General features: G+C 56.0%; 2 protein-coding genes across 3 annotated transcripts in view; one reads left to right on the top strand and one right to left on the bottom strand.

Moving 5' to 3' along the window:
• Positions 1-6,250, top strand: part of OLFM2 (olfactomedin 2) — a 63,235-nt gene extending 56,985 nt beyond the window's left edge. The window contains exons 2-6 of one of the 2 annotated variants that reach the window (XM_060007676.1): positions 362-511; positions 2,278-2,424; positions 2,677-2,896; positions 3,231-3,337; positions 4,838-6,250. In XM_060007676.1, coding sequence (XP_059863659.1) covers positions 362-511; positions 2,278-2,424; positions 2,677-2,896; positions 3,231-3,337; positions 4,838-5,515 — 1,302 coding nt within the window. In that variant the 3' untranslated portion in view covers positions 5,516-6,250. The remainder of the gene's footprint in view (positions 1-361; positions 512-2,277; positions 2,425-2,676; positions 2,897-3,230; positions 3,338-4,837) is intronic. The other variant, XM_060007677.1, reaches the window with a different exon arrangement.
• A 3,250-nt stretch (positions 6,251-9,500) lies between these two features.
• On the bottom strand, positions 9,501-21,986 carry PIN1 (peptidylprolyl cis/trans isomerase, NIMA-interacting 1). The gene is made up of 4 exons (XM_060006601.1): positions 21,829-21,986; positions 19,633-19,845; positions 11,062-11,172; positions 9,501-10,129 (listed from the first exon to the last, which is right to left on the bottom strand). The coding sequence occupies exons 1-4, from the start codon at positions 21,884-21,886 to the stop codon at positions 10,020-10,022; spliced, it is 492 nt and encodes a 163-aa protein (XP_059862584.1). The 5' UTR covers positions 21,887-21,986; the 3' UTR covers positions 9,501-10,019.
• Positions 21,987-24,499: the final 2,513 nt, after the last annotated feature.

The following is a 24,499-nucleotide window of genomic DNA, read 5'->3' as shown; positions in this document are numbered from 1 at the left end:
GTTCAGGTGTGAGGGTTGGTAGGAGTCTGAGTCTATGTTCTAATGGTGGTTATGGAGGCATTGTTGCATGCGTGTGCAAATGTGTTTGAGAGAATGAATTCCACTCTTTGGAAGGGCTCAAATCCCACAATTCCTTGCCATGTTCCTTCGCCCCTCATACCTCAGTCTTATCATCTGTAAAATGGGGCTCCCTGAGGAGGGATTGAGATCACACACGTCTGGCACTTAGCACACTGTCTGGCACATTCCAAGGGTCCAGCAAAAGACCTCTGTCATCTCTCCGGGGCCCCTTTTCTCTCCCAGGAGCGATGGGGTGATTCCCCCATTGGGTTCCCACTCTCTGACTCCGACCTCCCCGCAGACCCTCTTCCAAAGCCCAGAGGAAGGCTGGCAGCTGTACACCTCGGCCCAGGCTCCCGACGGAAAATGCATCTGCACGGCCGTGATCCCCGCGCAGAGCACCTGCTCCCGCGATGGCCGAAGCCGGGAGCTGCGGCAGATGATGGAGAAGGTAAGAACCTTCCAGGTTCCCTTATGAAAATCTCCCAATTCCCACCCTGCCCTCTGCCCCCATCCAGATCAGCCGGGGCCAGATCTAGCCAAGCAGATTATTCAGAACTGGTGGATGACCTGGCTCCCCTCCAGGTGGATATTTCGGTCAATATCTGTTTAGTGCTTTCTTTGGAGGAGAAGCTGAGCGCTGTATGGGGACAGGGAAGGAGAACCCCAGTGGCAGCATCTGAGTCTTCGGTGCATGAGCTCTGGCCCCACCACGCACTCAGCCAGACTCACCTGCTAAGACCCTTTCTCACCCTCCATCCCAAGAGACTTACATAAAGATGCCTTCCCCTTCTGATTGTGGTTGATATAAACTGGTCCCCATTCAGTACATTCCCAAGGATATTTCGGTGCCCTTTAGAGGCCGACTGCTGTCTCTTGCCACTACCCAGCTGAACGGCCCATTAGTCACCTCTGATGTCGGTGTTGAAAGGGACTAGCAACTTCCCACCGCCATCCTGTAGAGGAGGAAGCTGAGGACAGAAGGGACCCTTGTTGGCACTGGAGTCTTCCACTCATTAACTCTGTAGGATCCTGCCCTGCCCGTGACACCGGAACTGCTTTCTCCAACAGTGCAGAATGGCCATGTGGTGTCCCCTGATTGCTGACCATGACCATAAAAATGTTTTGTGGCATCCAGGATGGGTATCAGGCTCTTGACTTTCTGAGAACTTCCAAGTGTCACGTGAACGATGGTTCAGGAAAGTCTGTATATTTCAACAAGCATCCAGTGTTGCCTCTGAGTTCACCTTGGCCGGGAGGAACTCAACTTAGCCAAGTGGAGGTGGGAGCTAGGGGGCCCTCGGTCTGGATTAGGAGAGGTCAGGGCAAGGGGAAGTTCAGTTCCCTCATTTAGCCTAAAGGTATTTATTGAGCATCTAGTATTTACTGAGCATTCAGCTGTGGACAAGCCAGACACTGGGTCTGCCTCTGAGGATCCCACCTAAAGGAGACAGATGAATAAGAATGTTCCAGGTAGTAGTCATAGCTGGAAAGAAAATAACCACGTAAGGGGGAGAGGGTGAGTGGCTGCTTAAGGCAGGGTGATCAGGGAAGGCCACTCTGAGGAGGTGATGCTGGAGTTGAGACATGAAGGATGAGGCGAAGCCAGCGACGAAGACAAAGGGAACAGCGCTCCAGGTAGAGGGATCAGCAAGTGCAAAGGCCCTGAGGACGGAAGAAGCTTCAAATCTATGTGAGCGAAGTTGGGCTGGTGGTTGCAGTGGATGAACACGGCGAGTAGGCAGGCAAAGGGGCAGGACCAGCTTGCAGGGTCTGCAGGGGAAGGTGATCCAATCTTCCTTTTGAAAAACTCCCTCTCGGGACTTCCCTGGTGGTCCAGCGGTTAAGACTCCGTGCTTCCACTGCAGGAGGCCTGGGTTCGATCCCTGGTTGGGGAACTAAGATCCCACACGCCTCGCAGTGTGGCCAAAAGAAGAAAAAAGAAAAACCTCTGTCTGGCTGCTCTGTGGAGACTTGACTGCTGGGGACGAGAGTGGTGGCAGGGAGAGCAGGGAAGAGGGAAGAGGTGGGAGGTGGTGGTGGCCAGACTAGTAGCCAGTGGATGGATTGGGCCTGCCATTGGGAGGTCAGGTTGCTGGTAAGGTTGGGAGGAGAAGGTTGGTTGGGTGTTTGGCCTCTGGCCCCGCCAGGTCTTGTCTGTGGCATCCCGGGGACGGGGACAGGAGTGTGGCTCTTCCTAACCCTCCAAGTTCCTAGGTTCAGAACGTCTCCCAGTCCATGGAGGTCCTTGAGTTGCGGACGTACCGTGACCTCCAGTACGTGCGAAGCATGGAGACCCTCATGCGGAGCCTGGATGCGAGGCTCCGGGCGGCCGATGGGTCCCTTTCGGCCAAGAGCTTCCAGGTGGGTCCTTCTGGGTTCAGGTCAGAGGTCAAGAGAAGCATTGGGATCGGTGCCCATTAGTTCCCAGAGTGGGGGTCACATCTGGGAAGGACCGAGTGTTGGCTGGCCCAGATCTAGGGTCCAGTGTGGGCTGAATGCCAAGGGCCAGGTGTGCATCAGAGATAAGGGGTGAAGTTGTGGGTTGAAGGCTGGGCTCAGGTCTGGGCCACTGGTCAGGGGTTGGGATCAGCAATGGTTCCACCTTGGGAGCAGGAGATGAAGGACAGGATGACGGAGCTGTTGCCCCTGAGCTCGGTCCTGGAGCAGTACAAGGCGGACATGAGGACCATTGTGCGCCTGCGGGAGGAGGTGAGGAATCTCTCCGGCAGCCTTGCAGCCATCCAGGAGGAGATGGGCGCCTACGGCTACGGGGACCTGCAGCAGCGGGTGATGGCACTGGAGGCCCGGCTCCACGCCTGTGCCCAGAAGCTGGGTATGCCTTGATGCTTGACCTTGACCCCTGGCCTCCACACCCAACCCCAAAACCCTCTGTGTGCCCAGGGCATGGTTTTGACCTCTAACTTCGAAACTTTGACCCTTGACCTCCCTACCCAAGGCCAAAAATAGACCCAGAAGCTGGAAATGCTCCTGACCCTACACTTCCAGTCCCTCACCCCCAACCTCACTCCACCTTGGGACCAGATTTCTGGATCCTTCCTCACCCCTGTTCCCAGCTCTTCAGTTTGATCACACTACCTCATCCTTGCCCTGCCTCCCTTGCGCTCTTCCCATTCTCCACCCTCATCCCCCCTGTTCCTGCCTCCCAGGCTGTGGGAAGCTGACGGGGGTCAGTAACCCCATCACCATTCGGGCCATGGGGTCCCGCTTCGGCTCCTGGATGACTGACACGATGGCCCCCAGTGCGGATAGCCGGGTGAGTGACTGGGCCCACACCAGGGGTCAGAACCTATACTGAGGAGGAGACATAGCCTGTGGCTGCCCCTAGGCGCCAAGCAATTCCACATCAATGATTATCTTGTAAGCCAAAGTGTCCTAGGGTCTCCAGGGCCCTTGGACCTCCCCCTGACTGTCTAGCGACCACCAAGTGACCAAGAACTTTCCAGCCCTGTGAATCTGTAAGTCAGCTGACCTCCAATGACTGTATAGAGACTAATGGTTCCTAGTACTAATGACCAGCTTCTAGTGACCACTGACCTCAAAGTAACCACCAGTGACCACTGCCTTCCCAAGGACTAGGACCTACCAGCACCACTCAATGATTTTTTTTTTTTTTTTTTTGCGGTACGCGGGCCTCTCACTGTTGTGGCTTCTCCCGTTGCGGAGCACAGGCTCCGGACGCGCAGGCTCAGCGGCCATGGCTCACTGGCCCAGCTGCTCCGCGGCATGTGGGATCCTCCCGGACCAGGGCATGAACCCGTGTCCCCTGCAACGGCAGGCGGACTCTCAACCGCTGCGCCACCAGGGAAGCCCTCAATGACCTTTAAACTTCCGGTGGCCACCATGGTCACGATTGCCTATCACCTCTGATCCACAGGAACCATCTGTTAACTGCCTAGTGACTATCCTAGTGATGGATGTTGGTCACTGGGCAGCCATAGAGCGTCATAGATTAGAGGCAGCAAATAGCCACTGCCCCACTGTGATCGTTGGCCTCCCAGGCATCATGGTGGTTCAACCAAGGGGTTACGAGCTTGGGTTTGGGGGGAACTGCCCGGTGGTCCAGTGGTTAGGATTGGTGCTTCCACTGCTGGGGCATGGGTTCAGTCCCTCGTCGGGGAACTAAGATCCCACAAGCCACGAGGCACCAAAAAAAAAAAAAGAAATCAGACTTGGAGTTATATCCCGCTTCCACCAATTCTTAGCTGGGAAACTTGGGGAGGTTCCTTAATGTCTCTGAGCCTCAATTTTCCTTATCTTAAAAATGGTTATGATAACATCAGCGTTACAGTTTTTAGGTTGCTTAGCCCAATAACCAGCATGAGTAAGGGTACTCACAAACGCTAATACCATGGTGACAGCGAAAGACGTTGACGGAGAGGATGCTGACGTACAGGAATTACCCACGGGCGATGGATTCACGTGACCTCTTACCACCCAAGGGCAGCCTAATGACCACTAACCATCCCATATCCAATGACCAGTGAACTCTTAGGCCCAGTGAGTCGCCAGGGACTGCAGTTTCCCCGATTCTTGGGGATCAAGCACTGTCCTCTGAGCGTCTGAGACCAATAGCACTCCCTGACCAAATGATCCCAGTCACTGGGATGATGCCTGGTCATGAAAGGACATCCCATGACTGAGTAATGACAACTTAGTGACTGTTGATCCCTAATGACCATATGATTCCTTAGTGGCTGCTGGGACCTTTGGGTCATTGGTGGTGGTCCACCAGTGACCAGCGGCTCTCTCGTAGGTCTGGTACATGGATGGCTATTACAAGGGCCGGCGGGTCCTGGAGTTCCGTACTCTGGGAGACTTCATCAAAGGCCAGAACTTTATCCAGCACCTACTGCCCCAGCCGTGGGCAGGCACGGGCCACGTGGTGTACAATGGCTCCCTGTTCTACAACAAGTACCAGAGCAACGTGGTGGTCAAGTACCACTTCCGCTCGCGTTCCGTGCTGGTGCAGAGGAGCCTCCCTGGGGCCGGCTACAATAACACCTTCCCCTACTCCTGGGGTGGCTTCTCGGACATGGACTTCATGGTGGACGAGAGTGGGCTCTGGGCCGTGTACACCACCAACCAGAACGCAGGCAACATCGTGGTCAGCCGGCTGGACCCCCACACCCTCGAGGTCGTGCGGTCCTGGGACACCGGCTACCCCAAGCGCAGCGCCGGCGAGGCCTTCATGATCTGTGGCGTGCTCTACGTGACCAACTCCCACCTGGCCGGGGCCAAGGTCTACTTCGCCTACTTCACCAACACGTCCAGCTACGAGTACACAGACGTGCCCTTCCACAACCAGTACTCCCACATCTCCATGCTGGATTACAACCCCCGCGAGCGGGCCCTCTACACCTGGAACAATGGCCACCAGGTGCTCTACAATGTCACCCTCTTCCACGTCATCAGCACCGCTGGGGGCCCCTAGGGGCTGCCGTCGTCGCTCACGCAGCCACGTGAGGGCCACGGGAGCCCTTTCTACTCCACCTGTGTCCTTCCAAATTTATCTTTCTGTCTGTGTCCTGCCCTCTCTCTCTCTCTCCCTCTCCCCTCCTGTACTGTTTTTTCTCCCTCCACCTTTGCGCCCAGCTTTCATTCTCTGCTTCTGTTGTCAGTGCGTTTTCTCAGTATTGTCTCTTCTTTATTGATCTCTGATTTTGATACTTCGCTTTCTGTTTATTGAGGCCTCTCTATCTTTTATTCGATGTGACTCTCCAGCTATCTCTGCCTGTCTCTCTCCCTCCCTCCCTTCCCTCTTTGCGTCCCACTCAGTCCTCCTCCTCCTGGCTTCACGTCCCCTCCTCCCGACCCAAGGAGTTGAGTGCATGGATGTTCATTTTATTTACACCTTTTCTTTCCGGGTTGCTGGAATAAACGGGACCTTTGACATTTCATGCTTCAGCGGCTCTGTGTGTCTGGAAGGGGCAGAAGAGGCCAGGTGGAGGGTGAACCTGGAGGCCCACCCCAGCTGGGTCCCCTTGTCCCAGGCCACAAGCTTTGTGAACAGGGGCAGGTAAGCCCAGCCTGGGGGGGCGGTGGCTGAGGGCCCTGGCAGAGCCCTTTGGGAAGAGAGGAGAGGATACCCGATCCAAACTTGTTTCAAACAACATGATCCAGATAACCAAGAACTCTATCACAATGAAGACTGGCCTCAAATGAATATTCTTTGTCACTGTTTTTTTTTTTTCACTCGCTGATCACACAGGTGCATCAGTAACCCATCTGGCAGCTTTTAAAATGGGTTTTTAACAAGTTGGCTGCTTTTAAGAATATGGATATGAGAGGGTAGCACACAGAATTTTTCCTTTTTCTTCTCTTTTTTCTTTGTAACATCAAAATCATTTTGTATGGTTGCACCTGTTCTGAGTTAGCTGATTAAGAAAAGACAGCAAGTCTGAAAGTGCATGGGGGCCCTTCCGCTGGACACACCCACGCCCCGTGCCCGGGCTTGGGCAGGGACAGTCCCTGACATGGGGACCTACATGGGGACTGGAGCTCCTGGAGGGGAAGGACGGGCAAAGCTAGCAAGTATCAGAGACAGGAAGGGAAGGGGTGTGTGAGCGCGTGGGGAAGACCGAAGTAAGCAAAGGCCAAGTCCTCAGGAACCTCGGCAGTGTGACTAAGGTGGGGTGGGAGGGGGTCATAGAAGGGGAAAAACAAAATGAAGGCTTTATTTTAGCCAGGTCTTTGGTAGCCTGGGTGACAGACTGCAAGGAGATGGGGGAGACAGTCGCCTCTGAAGCTGTGGCCGGGAACAAAGGTAGTGCTGACCACTCCCCACCCCCGCGTACGCCCCAACACACGGCCCCCCCGAAATCTCCAGCAGAAACATTGTGCAAACAGCCCACCGGCCCAGACAACACCCCCCCCGCCCGGCCCTGCTGAGGCCACGGAGGCCAAGCTTGCTCCTCTGGGAGGAACCGTCCCTCCCTGTCTCCCTGTCTCTAATTAATGGCCTGATTAAATCATCTCCGCTCCGTGATGGCATCTCCGGGAACTCGGGACACTGGGGCCGTACTGCCGATGAAACCAATGAATAATAAATGCGACTGCCTAATGCACTCATTTAAAACCAATTTTTAAAGAAATCTTCAAGAAAAGCAATTAATTTCCATTTAAATTAACAAGTTCGACATTGAAGAGAATCGATTCCTGGATAAGCACCTTGAGAGGCACTTCGCTCTGTATCTGCTTTTAAAAAACAAACACACAAACAAAAAACAGGCACAGGGCGAGGGCACCTAGAACATCTGCGCCCCATCCCTCCGATTTGTATTGGGCATCAGACAGATGCCCACAGGCGCCCCTTCTCTCTTTCACACACACACACAGAGAGGCAGGCCCAGCCCTCCTTATACTTTGGGGTTGGTGGCTTTTGTTCCAACCAAGGTAGGCAAGGAGTAATTAACTCCCTGCCCCTCGACCCAGGCGAGGGTTGCGTGTCATCTGCGTGTGTCCTAGGCTGCCTACTGCTTCCCCTGCTTCCCCTTTTGTGGAGGTGTGTCTGTCTACATCGGGGAAGCTTTGTAGCCCATCCCGTGGCAGTACCCATGTTACCCCGAGTTGAAGTAACTGGCTCTAGCCCTGCTCTGCGGCCACAGAAGCCTGAGCTGGTGAAAACGGCAAGAGTGGAAACCAGCCCCCTGGGTCGAGTGGGCCAGGAGATGCCAGACCAGTGACAAAGAGTATACTCTCACCACGCTGAAGGCCTGGGATTTAGGGCCTCACTTCTGGGCAGGAGGGGTGTGGAGCAGGTGACACAAGCCACAGCTCGTGAATCACGCGTGCTGAGTGGGCTCTGGGGGCATGTTTACCAAAGAGCAACGTTCTTTTGTGTTGGGTTTTGGCCGCTGCACAGCTAGACAAAGGAAGAGGGAGGTCCATGGAGGCAGGTGGTCACGCCCAGACGGAGGGACCCCCGGGTCACACAGGACAGACACACACCTAAGGCCAACTAGTCACATGGGCACATGCAGGCTTGGGCGCGCACGCACATACACACACACACACACACACACACACACACACACACACACACACATCCCGCACCCTCCCTTCCCCGGCAGCATCTCAGATGCCTGGGAGCCCAGGGAGACCTTCCCCAGGCCTTTGGTGCTGAGAGCGAGGCACAGGCCCACCCTCAGGCGGTGCCTTGGAGCAGGACCCTGAAAACCCTTCCGCCCCCAAGTACTCATTTCCAATCCTTCCCAGAGGCTCCTTTGGACCTGGAGGGGTGCAGTGGCTCCCCCGACACCACAGAACGGTTGGCGCAGACAGCAGGGCTGCTGCCTGCCTTGTGGCCTCCACGGGCGGTGGGAGAGGATTCTGCCTGGAGGCGCAGCCAACCATCCGGCTCTCCCCAGCCCACCAGAGCTGAGAGGAAATTCATTAAACCTTCCTAATGACAAACGCTCTGGCAGGCGGCAGGCAGAGAGCGATGGCTCCAGAAGCTGGCCAGATGGGAGTCGGCCCAGGTGGCTGTTTGATTCTCGGGGCTTTTATCAGAGACTCAGCTTCGTCGGGGACGGGGGGCGGGGGGCGGGGTGTTCCCTGGTGTCAGGCCAGGAAGGGCTTTATTTTCCTCAGGTGCCCAAGCCCCGCTAGCCCACCACCTGCCCCCCGCCTCCGCCCCGGGCTGGTCCCCGTGAAGCAGGTGGGCAGACCAGGCCTAACCGCCTCTCAGCAGCGCCGCAAACCTCCTGACTGACCTGAGCCCCCAGCCCAGGCCCTGGCCCCGGGGCAGCTCCGAGGAGGTGATGCACAAGAGGTGGGCCGCACCCCAGCCCCCAATCTGAAGAGGAGGAAGAGTCCCCTCCACCCCCACCCCCATGTGCCACAGCGATTCCCTCTGCTCCACGGAGGCCCCTCCCCCAGAGGGCGGGGCAGGATCCCTGCTCTCAGAGGCGCCCGGCAGGAACCCCCACCCGCCTGGCCCCCTGCTGCCATGGTAACGGCGCCTGCAGAGGGCGCAGGACCCAAGCACAATCTTCCAGAGCGCTTGTGGCGACAGGGAAGCAGGCCTCAGGGTGCTGGGCGTAGTTCATTCTAACTCAAGTGGCCCACGTGCGTGGAGGGAGTTGGTGGGAGGGGGGCGGCGAGAGCACCCAGGGCACGGGGGCTTCAATCTGGCTCCCCGAGGATGCCCTGCTCCACCCGACCTGCTGAATCCAGAGCTGGGGGGTCAGGGCCCTTGAACACCCGAGTGTGAGGAGAGCTGGCGCTGAGCAATGCTCCAATTCCCCGAGAGTCCAGCTGCCGCTAGGATGCCCCCAAGCCCAGGAAGAGGAGAGGCTGCTCAGGGAGGAAAGGCGGCCTGGACACCTGGACGCCAGGGATGGTGGGAGATGATCGCTCCTCCAATCGAGCCCCACTCACCTCCGCAGGGAGGAAATGAGAGACAGGGACAGCAGAACACCGGTTCCAGGTTTAATGGAGGCTGGGGAAGGTGCTGCACTGCTGCTTAGAGAGGGCCCCCAAGCAGCAGGCAGCCCGGGCCCCAGGCGGAGCGTTTGCTTTTTGCAACCGAATAGAGGGAGGTGGCAAAACCAGAAATAACTCAAGGCCCTCCTGCCCCCCCCCGCCCCCGTCCCGGACCTGGGGGGACACAGGGGGCGGCTCAGCTAGCCAGGCCTTCTCTTTGGGACAGGTCACCCCCAGCCCTTGGATGTGGAAGCCCGGCGAGCCTCTCCACCCCGCGCCCTTCTGAAGTCAATTCCTAAAGGGGAGGCGAGTCTGGCAGGGAGCCCCCGGTGGTGAAAAGCCCCCCTCCCAGCCATTTTGGGATCAATAAATACTGTGTGACACGAGCAGGGAGGGGTGCCCGCTGGTCAGCGGCAGCAGGGAGCGGAGTCTGCGCACCCGGCCACCCTGCCCCGCACCCACCCGGGCGGGGGCGGGGTGTGTGTGCGGCGGGCCTGGGCCGTCCACGCCCCTCACTCCGTGCGCAGGATGATGTGGATGCCGGAATCCGTGAACACGGGCCCGCTCATCTCCCCTGTCCGCAGTGCAAAGGAGGCGTCTTCAAACGGCTTCTGCATCTGACCTGGGGAAGGAAGCATGAGGGATGGCAGGTGGGGGGTCAAGACCCGGGCTGCAGGCCAGGACCAGGCAGGGCAGGCAGATGGGGCTCCCGCCTGCACCCCCGGGCGCTCATTTGGACTCATCTGTCACGTGCTTTAGGGCCCGGTCACAGTGGCGAGTGGGGCCCAGCTGAGGACAGCAGGGCAATTAGGGAGGCCCCGGGAAGGCTGAGGACAGCAAGTGAGGGATGAGGGCAGAGCTGCGGTCTCTGCCGCGCATGTAGAGACGCGTTCTAGGGATGAACTGGTCTCCCTGTGCCGGTCCCCAGCCCCTGCCACACTGTCTGTCTCCCTTGCCTCCTGGGGCGGGCAGGCGGTCCACAGACCCTTGCTGGCTCCCCGACACCCCTCGCCCCATCCTGGGCCCCTCCCCGATGCTCTGTAGACCCCAGGGATGGAGTGGGAAGGAGGCGGAGGCCTGGTTCCCTCCGACCCTCCCTTTCCACAGCCCCAGCTGGAGATGCCTGAACTCGGGGTTGCTGATCTGACCCCCTCCTCCCCTCACCCCTGGTTTCCCCACCCATGAGGGCGGGGCAGGGGATGCTGGGGGACATGCCCTGGGGCTCTAAGGGGCCCCAGCCTTACACCTCCAACAGGAGGAGAGGAAAATGGCAGCAAGTACCCACCTTGGTGGGCCCGTGATGGGGACAACTGAGCAGAGAGACACACGGATGGACTCCCCACCGCAAGAGAGAATGTCACCGGGGAGAAGGCTCTGCGGCCACGACCCCCAGCAGGGCGGCCTCTGAAGCCTGAGGGAGGGACTTTGCTGCCACCTGGTGGACTCCAAAGGCCCATGCGACAGGCGTTACCCCTCCCGATCTCTAGGTGGTGGGCGGGCGCTGGTGGGTCAGAGGGTCCTGCCGGGGTTTGGTGGTGCCCATTCCTCGCGCACCTCTGCTGAAGGCACCCAGGTCTCCCCTGGCCTTGGCGGAGCTGCAGTCACTGAACTGTGAGGCCAGAGATTCAAAGTCCTCTTCTCCTGACTTAATCTTCTGGATGTAGCCTGCAAGGGGGACACACAGGGAGACCTCCCCGTCAGGGGTGGGGCGGGGCAGAGGGCTCCAGGGAGGGCGGCACTCCACTCAGAAAGTGCCTTTCACATGCATGCACACCGTGACCCTGTGGTGACCGCAACAGCCAGCTGGTCTCACGTCCCATCCCAATACCGCCCGCTGTGTCACTCCCCACCACACATACACTCAGCAACATACAATGAACAGAGCATGGCCTCTTCCTACCCTCACACATACTCTGAGAAAATCTACCCCCCAGGCCCTTCTGGGGAGGACAGCAGAAGACAGAAGTTACAAAGGGACACTGGGACCCAGGGGTCCCCCAAGAGCCCCAGGGCAGTGGTGGAAGCCCCAGTGGAGAGTTTTCTAGAGGCTTCTAGGAGAAAGGCAGGAGGCCAGGGCGCCAGCCCAACTCTGCCACAGGAGACGGCTGGGTCCTCAGCTGTCTCATCTGTCCAAAGTGTGAGGAAGGCCAGGGCCACTTACTGGGGCATCGTGAAGAGACCCAGCGGCGGCCTAGCCGGGGCTCGGGAAGGGACACGCGTCATTCCCACAGACTGCGCCCCAGAGACAGCAGGGTGTGTTGGTAGTGCACCAGATTCACCCTCTGTGCAGCCCAAACTGTCCCCATTGGGTACCGATTCTCCCCGGAGGGACAGGGAGGCCGGGCTGATGGGAGGGAAGGAAAAGGATGACTGAGGCGAAGGGCTCCCAGCAGAGGGCGCCAGGGGGCAGCACCGAGCACCTGTGTGACTCTCCCAGACCCTGCGTGTGCGGGGGTAGGAAAGGGCCGCCAGCCACTCTCCTGAGTCCAGTCAGGAGCCTTTGGAGCAAGAACCCATCCTGTCCTCCCCAGACCACCACCGGACAGCCCCTTGCCTCGAGCTAGGCCTACGTTGGCTTCCCTGACAGCCACTCTCCTGGGGGGCATTATCCCTGAGGCCCCTGGGGGGACCTGGGACCACGCACCACCCCCAGCTTAGCGACGGGACACCAGCCCACGCTGGATGTGAGAGGCACCCTGTCACACCCACCGGTGGGTTTCTGAACTCCATGGTGACACCTCTGCCCGTTGCTCCTGTCTGACCTAAACGAGGCTGTGACACGCCTGGTACCTGTCTGAGCACCACAGTGACACCGCGGATTAATCTACCTGGTGCTCTGAGGCCCAGACATGCAGCCAGGCCATCTGCCTTATGAGCGGCTGGTGCAAACTTCACCTCGGCCCATGGGCCTCCGACTCCTGTCCGACCTCAACATCACTGGTATCCATCTATCTCCCTGGAACGACGGTGACAGCACACCTATCACTCCCCGCCCACCCCCGTCTCACTGCAGGTCACAGCAGCAACTGCGTGTCCCGGCATCTGATCTGCACGGCTGCTTCCACGGCTGTCCCGGTAACCCCTGCCTCCCCCGTGTCCCTGTCACTCTCGCTCTGTCCTCACCGTCCCTTTGCTTCTGAGCCTCAACTGTCAGCCATTTGCCAGCAGGCCACAGTGCCCCGCAGCACAGTGCCCGGCACAGACAGACGCCTTGACAAATGGCCCTTGCTGTCACCATCCTGTTCCCTCTTCCGTGTGGGCTGTGCCAGCCGCTGATGAGGCTGCCCCTACTTCTCTCTGACCTGCCCATCCCTGGTCCTCGTCGCCCGCACCTCGCAGTCTGCGCTGGCCGTCACCGTGGCGCGCCGCCTGGTCAGGCAGGCTCTCCGTCGGATGCGACACAAGCCCCACCCTCTGTGGACTGCACGCATGCTGCAGTGGCTTCTGCCGTAATGCTCTGCTGTGCTCTCTACACCGCCCTGGGGCTGCCAGGTAGGTGATCCCCCTGTGCCAGACGCATTCACAGGTGACTGCGATCTGAACCGGATGTCACTAGGATACCCCTCCTCTACCTCCTCCTCTCCCTGGATTCTGGTTGTGCCCTCAGCCTCACCCGGGCAGCACCAGGATATCTCCTCTCTCTTCTGTCCGGACCTCAGTAACACCAGCCAGGGAATCCTGAGTGCACAGTGCTCCCCAGTGCACCTGCCCGCCTCCAGGTACCTTGGCGGGCACTGCTGCACATGCCCAGCACTTGGGGAGTCGGGCCCAGCCCTGAGCCCTGCACAAGCACCCCCTGCTGCATCCTCCAGCAGCTGGAGCTGTGGGCACAGTGGCAGGGAACCCCTGAGAGTAGGTGGCCTGGCCAAGGTGTGCACACAGTGCATGTGTGCAAGCAACAGCAGCCTAAAGACTGATAAAAGCCAAGCGTTTGCCCCCCAATAGTTTTTTGTTTTTGTTTTTGTTTTTGCGGTACGCGGCCCTCTCACTGTTGTGGCCTCTCCCGTTGCGGAGCACAGGCTCCAGACGCGCAGGCTCAGCGGCCATGGCTCACGGGCCCAGCTGCTCCGCGGCATGTGGGATCCTCCCGGAACGGGGCACGAACCCGTGTCCCCTGCATCGGCAGGCGGACTCTCAACCACTGCGCCACCAGGGAAGCCCTGTTTGTTTGTTTTTTGGGGGTTTATCTGGCCAGCCACATGGCTTGTGGGATCTTAGTTCACTGGGTCCTTAGCAGTGAAAGCGGAGTCCTAATCACTGAAATGCCAAAGAATTCCCATGTCCCCTATAGTTCATAGCACCCAAAACTTCCTCTGAGCAGCCAACTGTCTCAGAAAATATTCTGCTTGGATAGGAGCCTGAAATGATTTTGTTTAAAGAAACAACGCTTCCTTCCTGAGCTTTCCTTTCAAAAGCTGACCTTCAGGGGTCTGGCCATAAGTCAGGATGCAAGGCTACATTCAGAACTCCCTGTGTCACCTCAGCTCAGTCTTACACCCCCCATGGTGTCCCGCCCAGTCTTGCCCACCCCCGCCCCCCACCTCTCAGCCTTTGCTTAACCTTTGTTTAATCGTCTCTTCCCACCCGAAGCTCATCTGCTGTCCTCTGGTCTCACCCAGGAGTCTCCCTAAGGCCTCACTAGGCGAGGTGCCTCCCTGGGCCCTGCATTTACCCCTTTCCTGTTTGTGCGTCTGTTGCCGCCTCACACGGGGAGGACAGGGACCAGGTCGGCCTTGCTCACTGCTGTGTCCCCAGCTCCCCGTGCTGTGCACTGAACAGGTGTTCACTAATGTTGAAGGAATTCGTGAATAAATGAGACAGAAACAGGTCATGGGGAAGGAGAGAGAGGGATCCACCACTGGGTTCTGTAGATGGAAATGCTGGAATCTCATGCCTTTTTTCTGTGAACCTCAGGCTCAAATGCTACAGAGGAGGCAAGAAAGGAAGTGCAAACCAGACACCCTGGGCTGCTCTCAGCAATGCCCTGCCTCACCTGACCGGCAACACCCCCTACCCAGACAGCGTCCATCTAACCCTCACCCAACGGGGCAGCTGAGGCAGAGCAGGGTAGATTGTGGACCCCAACTACTGTGTTCGGATCCCAGCTCTACCGATCCTGAGCTCTGCAACCCTGGTACGTGACTTCGTCTCTTGGAGCTTCACTTGCCTGGTCTGTAAAATGGGCTAATTATCAGCTCTGACCTTGGAGGGCTGCTGTGAAGGGTAAAGGAATTACTGCCAGAACAGTGCCTGGTGCAGAGTGAGCCCCTGACAATTACTAGCTGTCAGTCCATAAATAATACAGGTTGAATGTTTATGTCCCTCCAGAATTCATATATTGAAACCCTAACCATCCAATGTGATATTTGGACATAGGGCCTTTGCTGAAGTAATTAAGGTTGAGTGGTAAGGGAGGGGCCCTGATCTGACAGGATTAGTGTCCTTTTAAGAAGAGACACCAAAAAGCTCTCTCTCTCTTTCCCCACTGCATGCACTGAGGTAAGGCCTTGTGAGCACACAAAAGGTGGCTGTCTGCAAGCCAAGGAGAGAGGCCTCAGAAGAAAACAAACCTGTCGATACCTTGATCTTGGACTTCCAGCCTCCAGAACTGTGAGAAATAAATGTCACCCAGCCTCTGGTATTCTGTCATAGCAGCCTGAGCTGCACCATAATTATTTCAGGGAAAGTGAGTGAACAAACGGACTGGTCTCTGACTCTAAAAAGGTTTAGATGGGACCTCCCTGGAGGTTCAGTGGTTAAGACTCTGAGCTTCCAATGCAGGGTGCGTGGGTTCTACCCCTGGTCGGGGAACTAAGATCCCACATGCTGCACAGCACGGCCAGAAAAAATAAAAAGGTTTAGAGACAAACTAGGGAAGGGGCCTGGACAGGGAAAAAGGTGACAGGATTAGGTCTGCCTTCCTTCAAGGCCCAAATCCCAGCAGGGGGTGCCTAGAGAGGCCAGACACCCAGCCTGAAACCAGCAGGCTAGAAGGGAGCCACCCACCTTGGGTGGGGACACTGGGCCAAAGGTGCTCACCGACCCTCAGGCCCTGGGCACAGTTACATGTAGGGGGGGCTGCTGCTCACATCAGGGCCTCCCTGGGACCCTCAGGCCCTGGGCATGTGGGGATGGAGGGATGGGAGTAGGCAGGGAGGGCTTCTCCATGGCCTGGCTTCCTTACACAAGGACACTGGCAATGACAGGCAGCCGGTACCCAGATCCCTGACAAGCCTGTGGCCGCAGCCCAGCAGCTGCAGAGGAGCCAGCACTGGGAAAAGGAGCCTCAGCAGAAAATGTGGACACACTGCCGGCAGCCTGTCCCCTCGGGGCAACTGGGGAGCACAGGACCTAAAATCGAACTGACAGACCCAGGCTGCCAGCTGCAGAGTGTGCCGCCCAAATCCTGGTCTCTTTATCACCTGGAACAAGCCCATGACGAGAACAGGGGAGGGGGGACAACATCCACTTTCACGAAACAGAAAACCAAGCCCAGGCGCCCAAAGCTTGCTGATGTGCCACACAAGTGTTTGGTTACCGAGTGCACCATGGCCCGGGCCATCTCACTGCTCCCTTGTAATGACCCTCGAGGGGGCCTGCCTCAGGCCAAGGTCACTGGAGGGTCTGCACGCTAAACCCACCAGGCCTCCCACGTCCTGGCCCAGAGCTCCACCCATGGGCCATGGGGAAGCAGCGGGGAGCTCTTGGTAGGCGGAAGCCTTGTCCAGACCATGGTGCCCACCGCACACTCCTAAATGACTGGGGTCGAGGCTCTGCTGTGTAGACAGGAAGCGTCCGACACTGAGCCCATTGCTCTGCTGAGCATTCAGCTGCTGGCTGGCCCCTGGATCTTCATGGCCACCCTGTCCCCATCCTACAGATGAGGCAACTGAGGCTCCGAGAGTAAAGACACTTTCTTGAAGCTACACCGCTGGCACCGAGATCCATCTCTGTGTGACTCCAGGGCTGGGCCACACTGGTTCTGACCTTACCCCACCCCTGCCCCTCTAATCCATCACCCTATCCGCCCGATTCTGCCTCCTAAATCTCTCTAGAATCTACTCTACTTGCTTCGTACCTGCCCCAAGTTCAAGTCACAGTGTTTCTAGTTGAAATTCCTCCCACAGCTTCCACCAGGCCCTCTGGCACAGGCAGGCAAGTCGGACCCCTGCTAACACTCCCGAGTGTGCACTGACTTAAGGCTAGGCCCCAGGGCCCAGCTGCTTACTGGGCACACCCCCAGACACCCCTTCCCAAGACCCCGGCTGACCTCAGCACCGCCAGGCTCCCACTGCAGTGTGAGCCCCACCAGACACACCCCTGTCCATTCTAGAGATGGGTTGGGGGGCATCCTCATCTGCCACTCCCAGGCAGTCCCCAGGGCCCAACAGCTTTCCTTCCACGTGATGCTCAGATATCCCCATGTCCACCTGCCATCTCTGGCCAGGACTGTCGCAAGGGCTTCTGTCTCTGGCCTGCTGCTCTGCTGAATCCAGGTCCTCTCACGGTTGCCTTGCCAACGTCTCTTCCTCAGACCCTCAGATTTAGTGAGTCCCTCCCCAGACTGTGCCTCTTCCCAACCCCCTCAACCAGTGATGGCACCTCCTCTGCTCAACCTCCAAGTGCCCATCACCTCTTGCTCACTCTCATGTGGTTCGGAAGCCTCAGAACAGGGACCCCTCTAGGAGCTAGGAGGACCCAAGAGGTCATCTCGTGATTCCTCCGGGTTTCCTGCCACGTCCTCTTCCCCTGGGGCCGCCAGACCCCACTCATTGCTCACAGCTCACCGCTGGTCCAGCCAGCCTGGGCCCTGGGCCTTCTGGCTTTCTTGGTCCGTCACCCTCCAGCCACACGGCTCTTTCCTAAAAGCCAGCGCCACAGGGCCCCCCTCCCAGTCACACGTGGCCATGTGTTTCCTGCGGTCTCTGGGAAAGGACCCAAACTCTTGGCCTCACTCTGAGCCGTCCTCCACCTGTGTGGGACCTGCCCTTGAGGGGTCTCATCCCTCTTCAGTCCCCTGCACAGCCTTCCTACCTACAGCCCAGCCACAGGCCTTCATTTCTGCCACTTCCTCTGCCAGGGATCCTTCTCGCTTCCTCCTGATTCAGGAAACCAGGCTGTGAGCAATGCCGTGGGCCAGGCTTTGTGTTGGGTGGCAGGAATACAGTGGGGAAAGAGACAGATCCAGTCCCTGCCCTCACGGAGCTCAGGAGGTGAGCTCTTTGAATCTGCCTTCAAGATTCTGTGCAAGAGCTTGGCTCTGCTCTACCAGGCTGGGAGGTAGGAGGCTAAGAGGTGCTATTTGTCAGGTGCCAGACACTGTATGGGGGGTGTAGGTGTGGGCAGAGGTGTGTTTAAGAATATCCCACAGGCCAGGGACTCTCCTGGTGGCGCAGTGGTTAAGAATCCACCTGCCAAGGCAGGGGACACAGGTTTGATCCCTGGTCCGGGAAGATCCCACACGCCACAGAGCAACTAAGCCCACGCGCCACAACTACTGAGCCCGTGTGCCACAACTACTGAAGCCCGCGCACCTAGAGTCTGTGCTCCGCAACAAGAGAAGCCACCACAATGAGAAGCCTGCGCACCGCAACGAAGAGTAGCCTCCGCTCGCTGCAACTAGAGAAAGCCCATGCGCAGCAATGAAGACCCAACACAACCAGGAATGAATAAATAAATAACAAAAATAAATAAAATAAAATCCCACTGGCCAAGTACCAGACCAGTGATGTCATAGCAAAACAACAGCCAATATGGACTGATTATGCCAGGGCTGTGCTAATAACAACCATCATAATCACCACCAGCAATTACAGAACATTTACTAGATGCCAAGGCTGGTATTCATGCTTTACTGCATTAGGTCAGAGTCTTCTCAAGTACCCTATGCAGTGGGTCCTATTATCATAACTCTCATTTTACAAGTGAAAAGATCGAGGCTCTGAGATGTTAAGTAACATGCTCAAGGTCACACAGCCAGGACCTGGCAGAGCTGGATGGGCGCTCAGGCTATTTGGGCATGGGAGAGAGACGGGTTATGTGGGGTTGGAGGGCCCAGGAGGGGTCTGGGATCTCTGGTGAGAGAGGCTGAGTGGATGATGAAACCACACGTGTGATCCAGACCAGCACTGTCCAACAGAACTTCCTGCAAGGATGGAAACTTTCTCTATCTGTGCTGTCCGAGATGGCAGCCACTAGCCACATGTGGCTACTGAACAGTGTGCCCAGTGTGACTGAGGACCCAATCTTTAATATGACTCAAATTTAATTAATTTAAATGGAAATAACCACATGTAGGTGGTGGTGGCCACGCTGGACAGCTGTAGCCCAGGCTGCTGCAAACTATGTCCCACGGGTCAAATCCTGCTGTTTTTGTAAATAAAGTTTTATTGGCACACAGCCGCACCCATCTGTTTACATATCATCTATGGCTGCTATGGAGTTACCAAGCAGAGCTGACAGAGACTGTATGGCCCGCAAAACCTAAAATATTTACCATCTGGCCTTTTCAGAAAAAGTTTGCCTATCGACTGCTGCTCTAGACTGTGGAGGAAACACAGAACAGAACGAGGAACAGCCTCCTCCTTCAGGGCAGAGTTAATTCACCGACTCTACCTTTCCAACCTGCCTCCTGACCCATCCATACATGTGCCCCAGGACCCTGCTTGATGATACTACTCTCAAGGATAGCTCCCACTGAATGCGGACCCACTGTGTGCCACGCACTCTCATCTCACTGAGCTTTCACGATGGCCCTTGGAGGCAGGTATATGATGATGCCCATTTTACAGAGGTGAAAACTGAGTCTCAAGGAAGCAACGTGAATGTCCCAAAGTCAAGGAGCTTATAGTGGCATGGCTACCGTCTGAACCCAGGTCTGCCAGCCCCAAGGTTGGGTCCTCCACCCCTACCCTGGCTCACCCTCAAATACCAGCTGGAGAGGAAAAGGAGAGGCAGCCGTGGGAGGCAGGCTTGAGGCACTTCCAGGTCTGTCAAGGCCACAGCTGACAGCTGAGCAAGCTGGGGTAGAGAGTCTGGCATGATTTCTGCAAGGCCCAGTCTGGCCCCTGGGGAGAGGGACCTGCCCCCCGCCGGCCCCCAGACTCTGTCTCCACCTCTGCTCACCATTGATCAGCTCCAGAGCCTCCTCCTTGGTCCGGGTGATCTTCTCCTGCCGCCAGGACGAGGGCCGCCGTGACTGGCTGTGCTTGACCAGCAGGTGTGAGCAGCGGACCCTGGCAGGCTCCCCTTGTCCATTTTTGCCGCCGCCAGTGCTATTGCCACTCGGCCGCTCCCACTGGCTGGCGTTAGTGATGTGATTGAAGTAGTACACCCGGCCTGGAAGAGGGGGGAGTGGAATTCAGCTGGGACCTGCTCAGAGGACACCACCGTAAGGCCGTGATAAGGGACTGGCCAGTGAGATGCCTCCATTCAGCCAACCCACTGTTGTCCACCAGTGCCACCAGGTCTTAGCAAGCTAACATTCTAGGTGGGGGCAGACAGACACCAAACAAGCAATAAGACCACGTTATAACTTCAGTCATTCATAACTTCAAGGGGGAAAGTAACCCCAGGTGAGGAAGAAAGGTTCCAAGCGTGCACTCAGCAGCCAGACCGCCCGTTCAAATCTGCCACTCTGCCACTCACTCACTGTATGATCAACCTTCCCTGGGTCTCGGTTTTCTCACCTGTAAAATGGAGATAACGGCAATACCTGCCTGGAGGGTTGCTGTAAGGGCTGTATGAGTTCATATCTGTAACGTCCTTAGGATAGCACCTGGCACACATCAGGAGTGTGGTAGCAACTATTATGTCCATTTTATAGACCACAAAACTAAGCAACATTTCCTGGGTGTTTACTCTGCTCCAGGCACATGTGGGGGAGGCAGGAACTGTACCCATGTGCGTCAGACACAAAAGCTCTGCTCTTTTCCCCTACCCAGTGTACTCTGCTGCAGAACTGGGGTCCAGCATTACTGGGGCCAGATGTTACCCAGAGACTAAGGAGCATGGAGTGAGGGCCGCAAACAATAAGCTTGAAGTAGGACCCAGTAGAGATAGGCTGTCATCCCAGGGGCAGAGAGTTTGCCTGGGTTACGTGGAGGACTTGTGCCCACCAACGTGAAGGGACGGATGTCACCCATGGGGAACACTGTTAGGGTTGCACTGGGAAGAAATGGAGGGAGTGGGGGCCCTGAATTGAGCAGAGCATCAGCTTCATGCTGCAGGTCACAGCCAGGGCTGCAGCAGGGTGCGTGACAGCTGAGCCACTGACTGCCTCTAACACCTTGGCAATGGGCTCCATCTCCCTGAACCTCAGTTTTCTCATCTGAAAAGTGGGGGTGAGGTGAGAGAATAAGGACATCAAACCTCATGGGGTTAATGTGGAGAGTCGATGATGATGTATGCAAAGTGCTCACCAGAGCTCCTGGCGTTCAATAAATCGGAATTCTTACTGCGACTGTGATTTACTGTGAGCTCTGGTCCAGCGGAGTGAAACACTGGACCTCAGTGTATCTCAGTGGTTTGCAGTAAGAAGGGCAGGGGGCTGTGGAGTCAGACTGACTGGATTCTAACCCAGTCCCCACCCCTCGAAATGAATGACCTTGAGCGAGTTCCTTCAGTTTTCTGGCCTCAGTTTCCTGACCTGCAAAATGGGAGTAATAACTACCTACCTTCCAGAATTGCAGCCAATCAGAGAAAGAAAACACCTAGCTTGGCACTGAGATAAACGTGCCCTATTATTGACATTATTATTGGGGGAAAAGCCTTAAATCGGGTCCCGGAGCACGGGGGGATGTTCTCAGGCAGAATACCACCGGGCGGATATCGCAAACTCAGAATTAGGTATGGATGGCAGTAGGCATGTTAGCAGTAGGAGGTTGTGGACCCGAGGCCGAGCAACCCTGGGGCCCCGCCCTGAGCATGGGGTTGGGGTGTCCTCCCCCAGGGGTGCCCCCTGGGCCCAGCGGGGTGCAAAGACCTTCTCCCCGGACGTCACGTGCATTAGGCCGAAAGAAAGGTGTCAGATCGGCAGGGCCAGGGCCATCGTCTGAGAGAGTGCCGAGGGATCACCGTCCCCCTATCACCCCGGCCGTGCGAGGGGCCTCTCCGGCCCCGCTCCTTGCCTCAGTTTCCTCAGGGTTCCCCACTCCTCAGGCTCGCAGCCCCCACGGGGTGAGCCGGGCCGTCACCCTGGGACGACGCGGAGGAGCCAAGACCCCACGGCAATCGAGGGGCGGCGCCGCGCCCGAGGGGCGAGCTCGAGCCCTGCTTCCGCGGGCCCTCGCGGCCCCGCCCCAGCCCCGACCCCCACGGCACCTGAGCTGCGGCTCATGCGCTTCTCCCAGCCGGGCGGCAGCTTCTCCTCGTCCGCCATCTTCCCTCCTGCCGCAGAGCCCGCTCCGCCTCCGCCGCACCGCCTCTGCCGCCCGCGCCTGCCCACCGCCGCTGCCGATTGGATGGGCCCGCCCCGCACCGGGGTCTAGCGACGACACTCATTGGACACCCCAACTGTCCGGACGGGCTCTCTGGCTTCCTATTGAGCAGAAGCGGGGGTGGGCGGGACCCCACACGGTTTTACCTGGGCCCCGCCCCCGGTCGGCCTCACCCAGGCCCCGCCCTCCTCCTTTCCTCGGCCCCTAAGTGGTGGGAAAGGGACACGAGCCCTCCTTGTCAACGCCCTTTGCCGAGCTTCAAAGAAGTCCTCACCTCTCCTTTGCGTCCTTCGCCGCAGAGCTCATCCGATTGGCTACTGCAGCAGCAATTCCCGCCTTCCTAAGCCGTACCCGGAGGGCCGCAGCTCCCCATGCGGAAGTGTCTGGTTTGTATGGAGGTAACTGCAGCAGAGAAGGTTCTTGGCAGAGGCTGTGCTGCCTTTGCTGTTGCCATAGCAACGCAGTTACCTTGGTGATGAACAGCTAGGAACCCAGAAGCCTAAATTTGGTTCCTGCATCCTCCGTCTTCCCACCTGTTTCCTCCAGATGTCCAAAGCTAGCCCACCTCCTTTTAATTTTTTGTGCAAGTCTCTTTCCCTATGCTACTGACCCATGACCCAAGCACCTTACATTTCCGTTGGAGTCTACTTTACTTCACCTATTTCCTCCCAGTCTGGCTCCTGCCTCCGTCCTGGGTGACTAGTGGGTGTTGGCATTGCCATTCAGATGGGAGGCGCGGATGGAAGGATGATGAGCTCAGTTTGAGTCAATTTATTTTTTTAATTTATTTTTTTATTTAAGTATAGTTGAATGAGTCAATTTAAAATTAAGTCTGTGGCACTCGTGGGACACTGAGGAGGTGGTTGGAGACCTAGGGCTGGAGATAGACATGGGAGTCAAGACACCAACAGGGAAGAGTTCAACTACAGTTCATCTATAGCACAGGCCCTTACATAACCGTTAAAAAGAATGAGGTGTAATGACATGAAACACAGGGAAACATGTCTATGACAAATTATAGAGGCAGGATGGGAATTGAAGGTTAAGAGCACTCAGGAGCCAGATTGCTTTAGATTCAAAGCCTGGCTCTACCATTTGCTATGACCTTGAACAAATTACTTAACTTGTGCACTTCAGCTTCTCCATCTGCAAAATGAGGGTAAGAAAAATACATATCTCATAAATACCTTTGATGTCAAGGTTAAATGAGTTAATCTATGTAAAGCACTCAAAAACAATGTCTGGTCCATAGCAAGGATATGTGTTGCTGGGTGAAAAAAAAAAGCAAGTCACAGTACAGTGTGGCAATTATAGTATGTATGAAAGCATAACAAAACCAAAAAAAATCAACAAAAAATAATTTAATTATGTGTATTATTACAGTATGTACAATTATCTCAATTGTGTAAAAACTAGTTTTATATCACAGAAAATTTCTGGATTTATTCAAATATGTTAATGACTAACACTGGTGATTCAGGTGAAGGAAGAAATGGGAACTTAAGTTCTAACATAACATTTTGATTCTTTTTTACAAGCATATATGAGCACAGTAGTAATAATACTTTTTAAAAGATAATTTTAGACTTAGGGCAGAGCTGTAAAAGTAGTATAGTTTTCAGTGTCCTTCACCCAGCCTTCCCTTATATTAGCATCTTACATAATAGAACAGAGGCTCTCAACTAGGGGTGATTTTGTTCCCCAAGGGACATTTGGCAATGTTTTAAGACATTTTTGATTGTCACAAATGGAAGAAAGGAGATGCTACTCGCATTTAGTGGGTAGAGGCTGAGTATGTTACTGAACATCCTACAATGCACAAAGAATTATCCACCCAAAATGTCAACAGTGCCAAAACTTGAGAAATTCTGCCACAGAATAATGATCAAAACTAAGAAATCAACATTGGTACAATACTATTAACTAAACTAGACTTTAAAAGAATTTCCCCAGTTTTCCCACCAATATCCTTTTTACGTTCCAGGATCTACATTGTCATGTCTCCTTAGTCTCCTCCAATATATGTCAATTTCTAGGTCTTTCCTTGTCTTTCATGCTCTTGATACTTTTGTAGAGTAGAATGTCTCTCATTCTGATGTTTGGTCATGATGGGGTTTGTCTGGTATTTCCTCATGATTAGACTGAGGTTATGCATTATTGGGAGGGATACCACAGAGATCATATGCCCTTCTCAGTGCATCATACTGGGTGATCAATGATGTTGCAATGTATTACTGGTAGTATTAGAGTTTCAACTGCTGCATAACAAATTACCCCGCAATTTAGTGGATTAACATTTGCCATCTCAGTTTCCAGTACAGTTTAGCTGGTGTCAGCAAGGGTGTCTGTGGTCTTATCTGAAGGCTTAACTGGATAGGATCTGCTTCCAAGTTCCCTCCTATGGTTGCTAGCACGATTCAGTTGCTAAGAGGATACTGGACTGAGGACCACAAGTTCTTCACTGGCTACTGGCTGGGGGCCAGTAAGGCAGCTCACATGGCATCTGGCTTTCATCAATGAGCAAGAGAGCAAGCAAGATAGAAACCAGTCTCTTC

The sequence above is a fragment of the Delphinus delphis genome, chromosome 3 (genome assembly GCF_949987515.2).
Source record: "Delphinus delphis chromosome 3, mDelDel1.2, whole genome shotgun sequence".
NCBI lineage: Eukaryota > Metazoa > Chordata > Mammalia > Artiodactyla > Delphinidae > Delphinus > Delphinus delphis.
Note: the sequence above shows the minus strand (reverse complement) of the source record. Positions and strands in the feature narration are given on the sequence as shown.

Bases quoted from the DNA above. Each gene is read 5' to 3' on its own strand.
- PIN1 (XM_060006601.1), bottom strand. From the start codon at position 21,886: ATGGCGGACGAGGAGAAGCTGCCGCCCGGCTGGGAGAAGCGCATGAGC. The intron at 11,173-19,632 runs GTGAGCAGAGGT...TCCCCCTTGCAG, and splicing joins GGCTCTGGAGCTGATCAATG to GCTACATCCAGAAGATTAAG. The intron at 10,130-11,061 runs GTGCGCGAGGAA...TTCCTTCCCCAG, and splicing joins CCTGGGTGCCTTCAGCAGAG to GTCAGATGCAGAAGCCGTTT.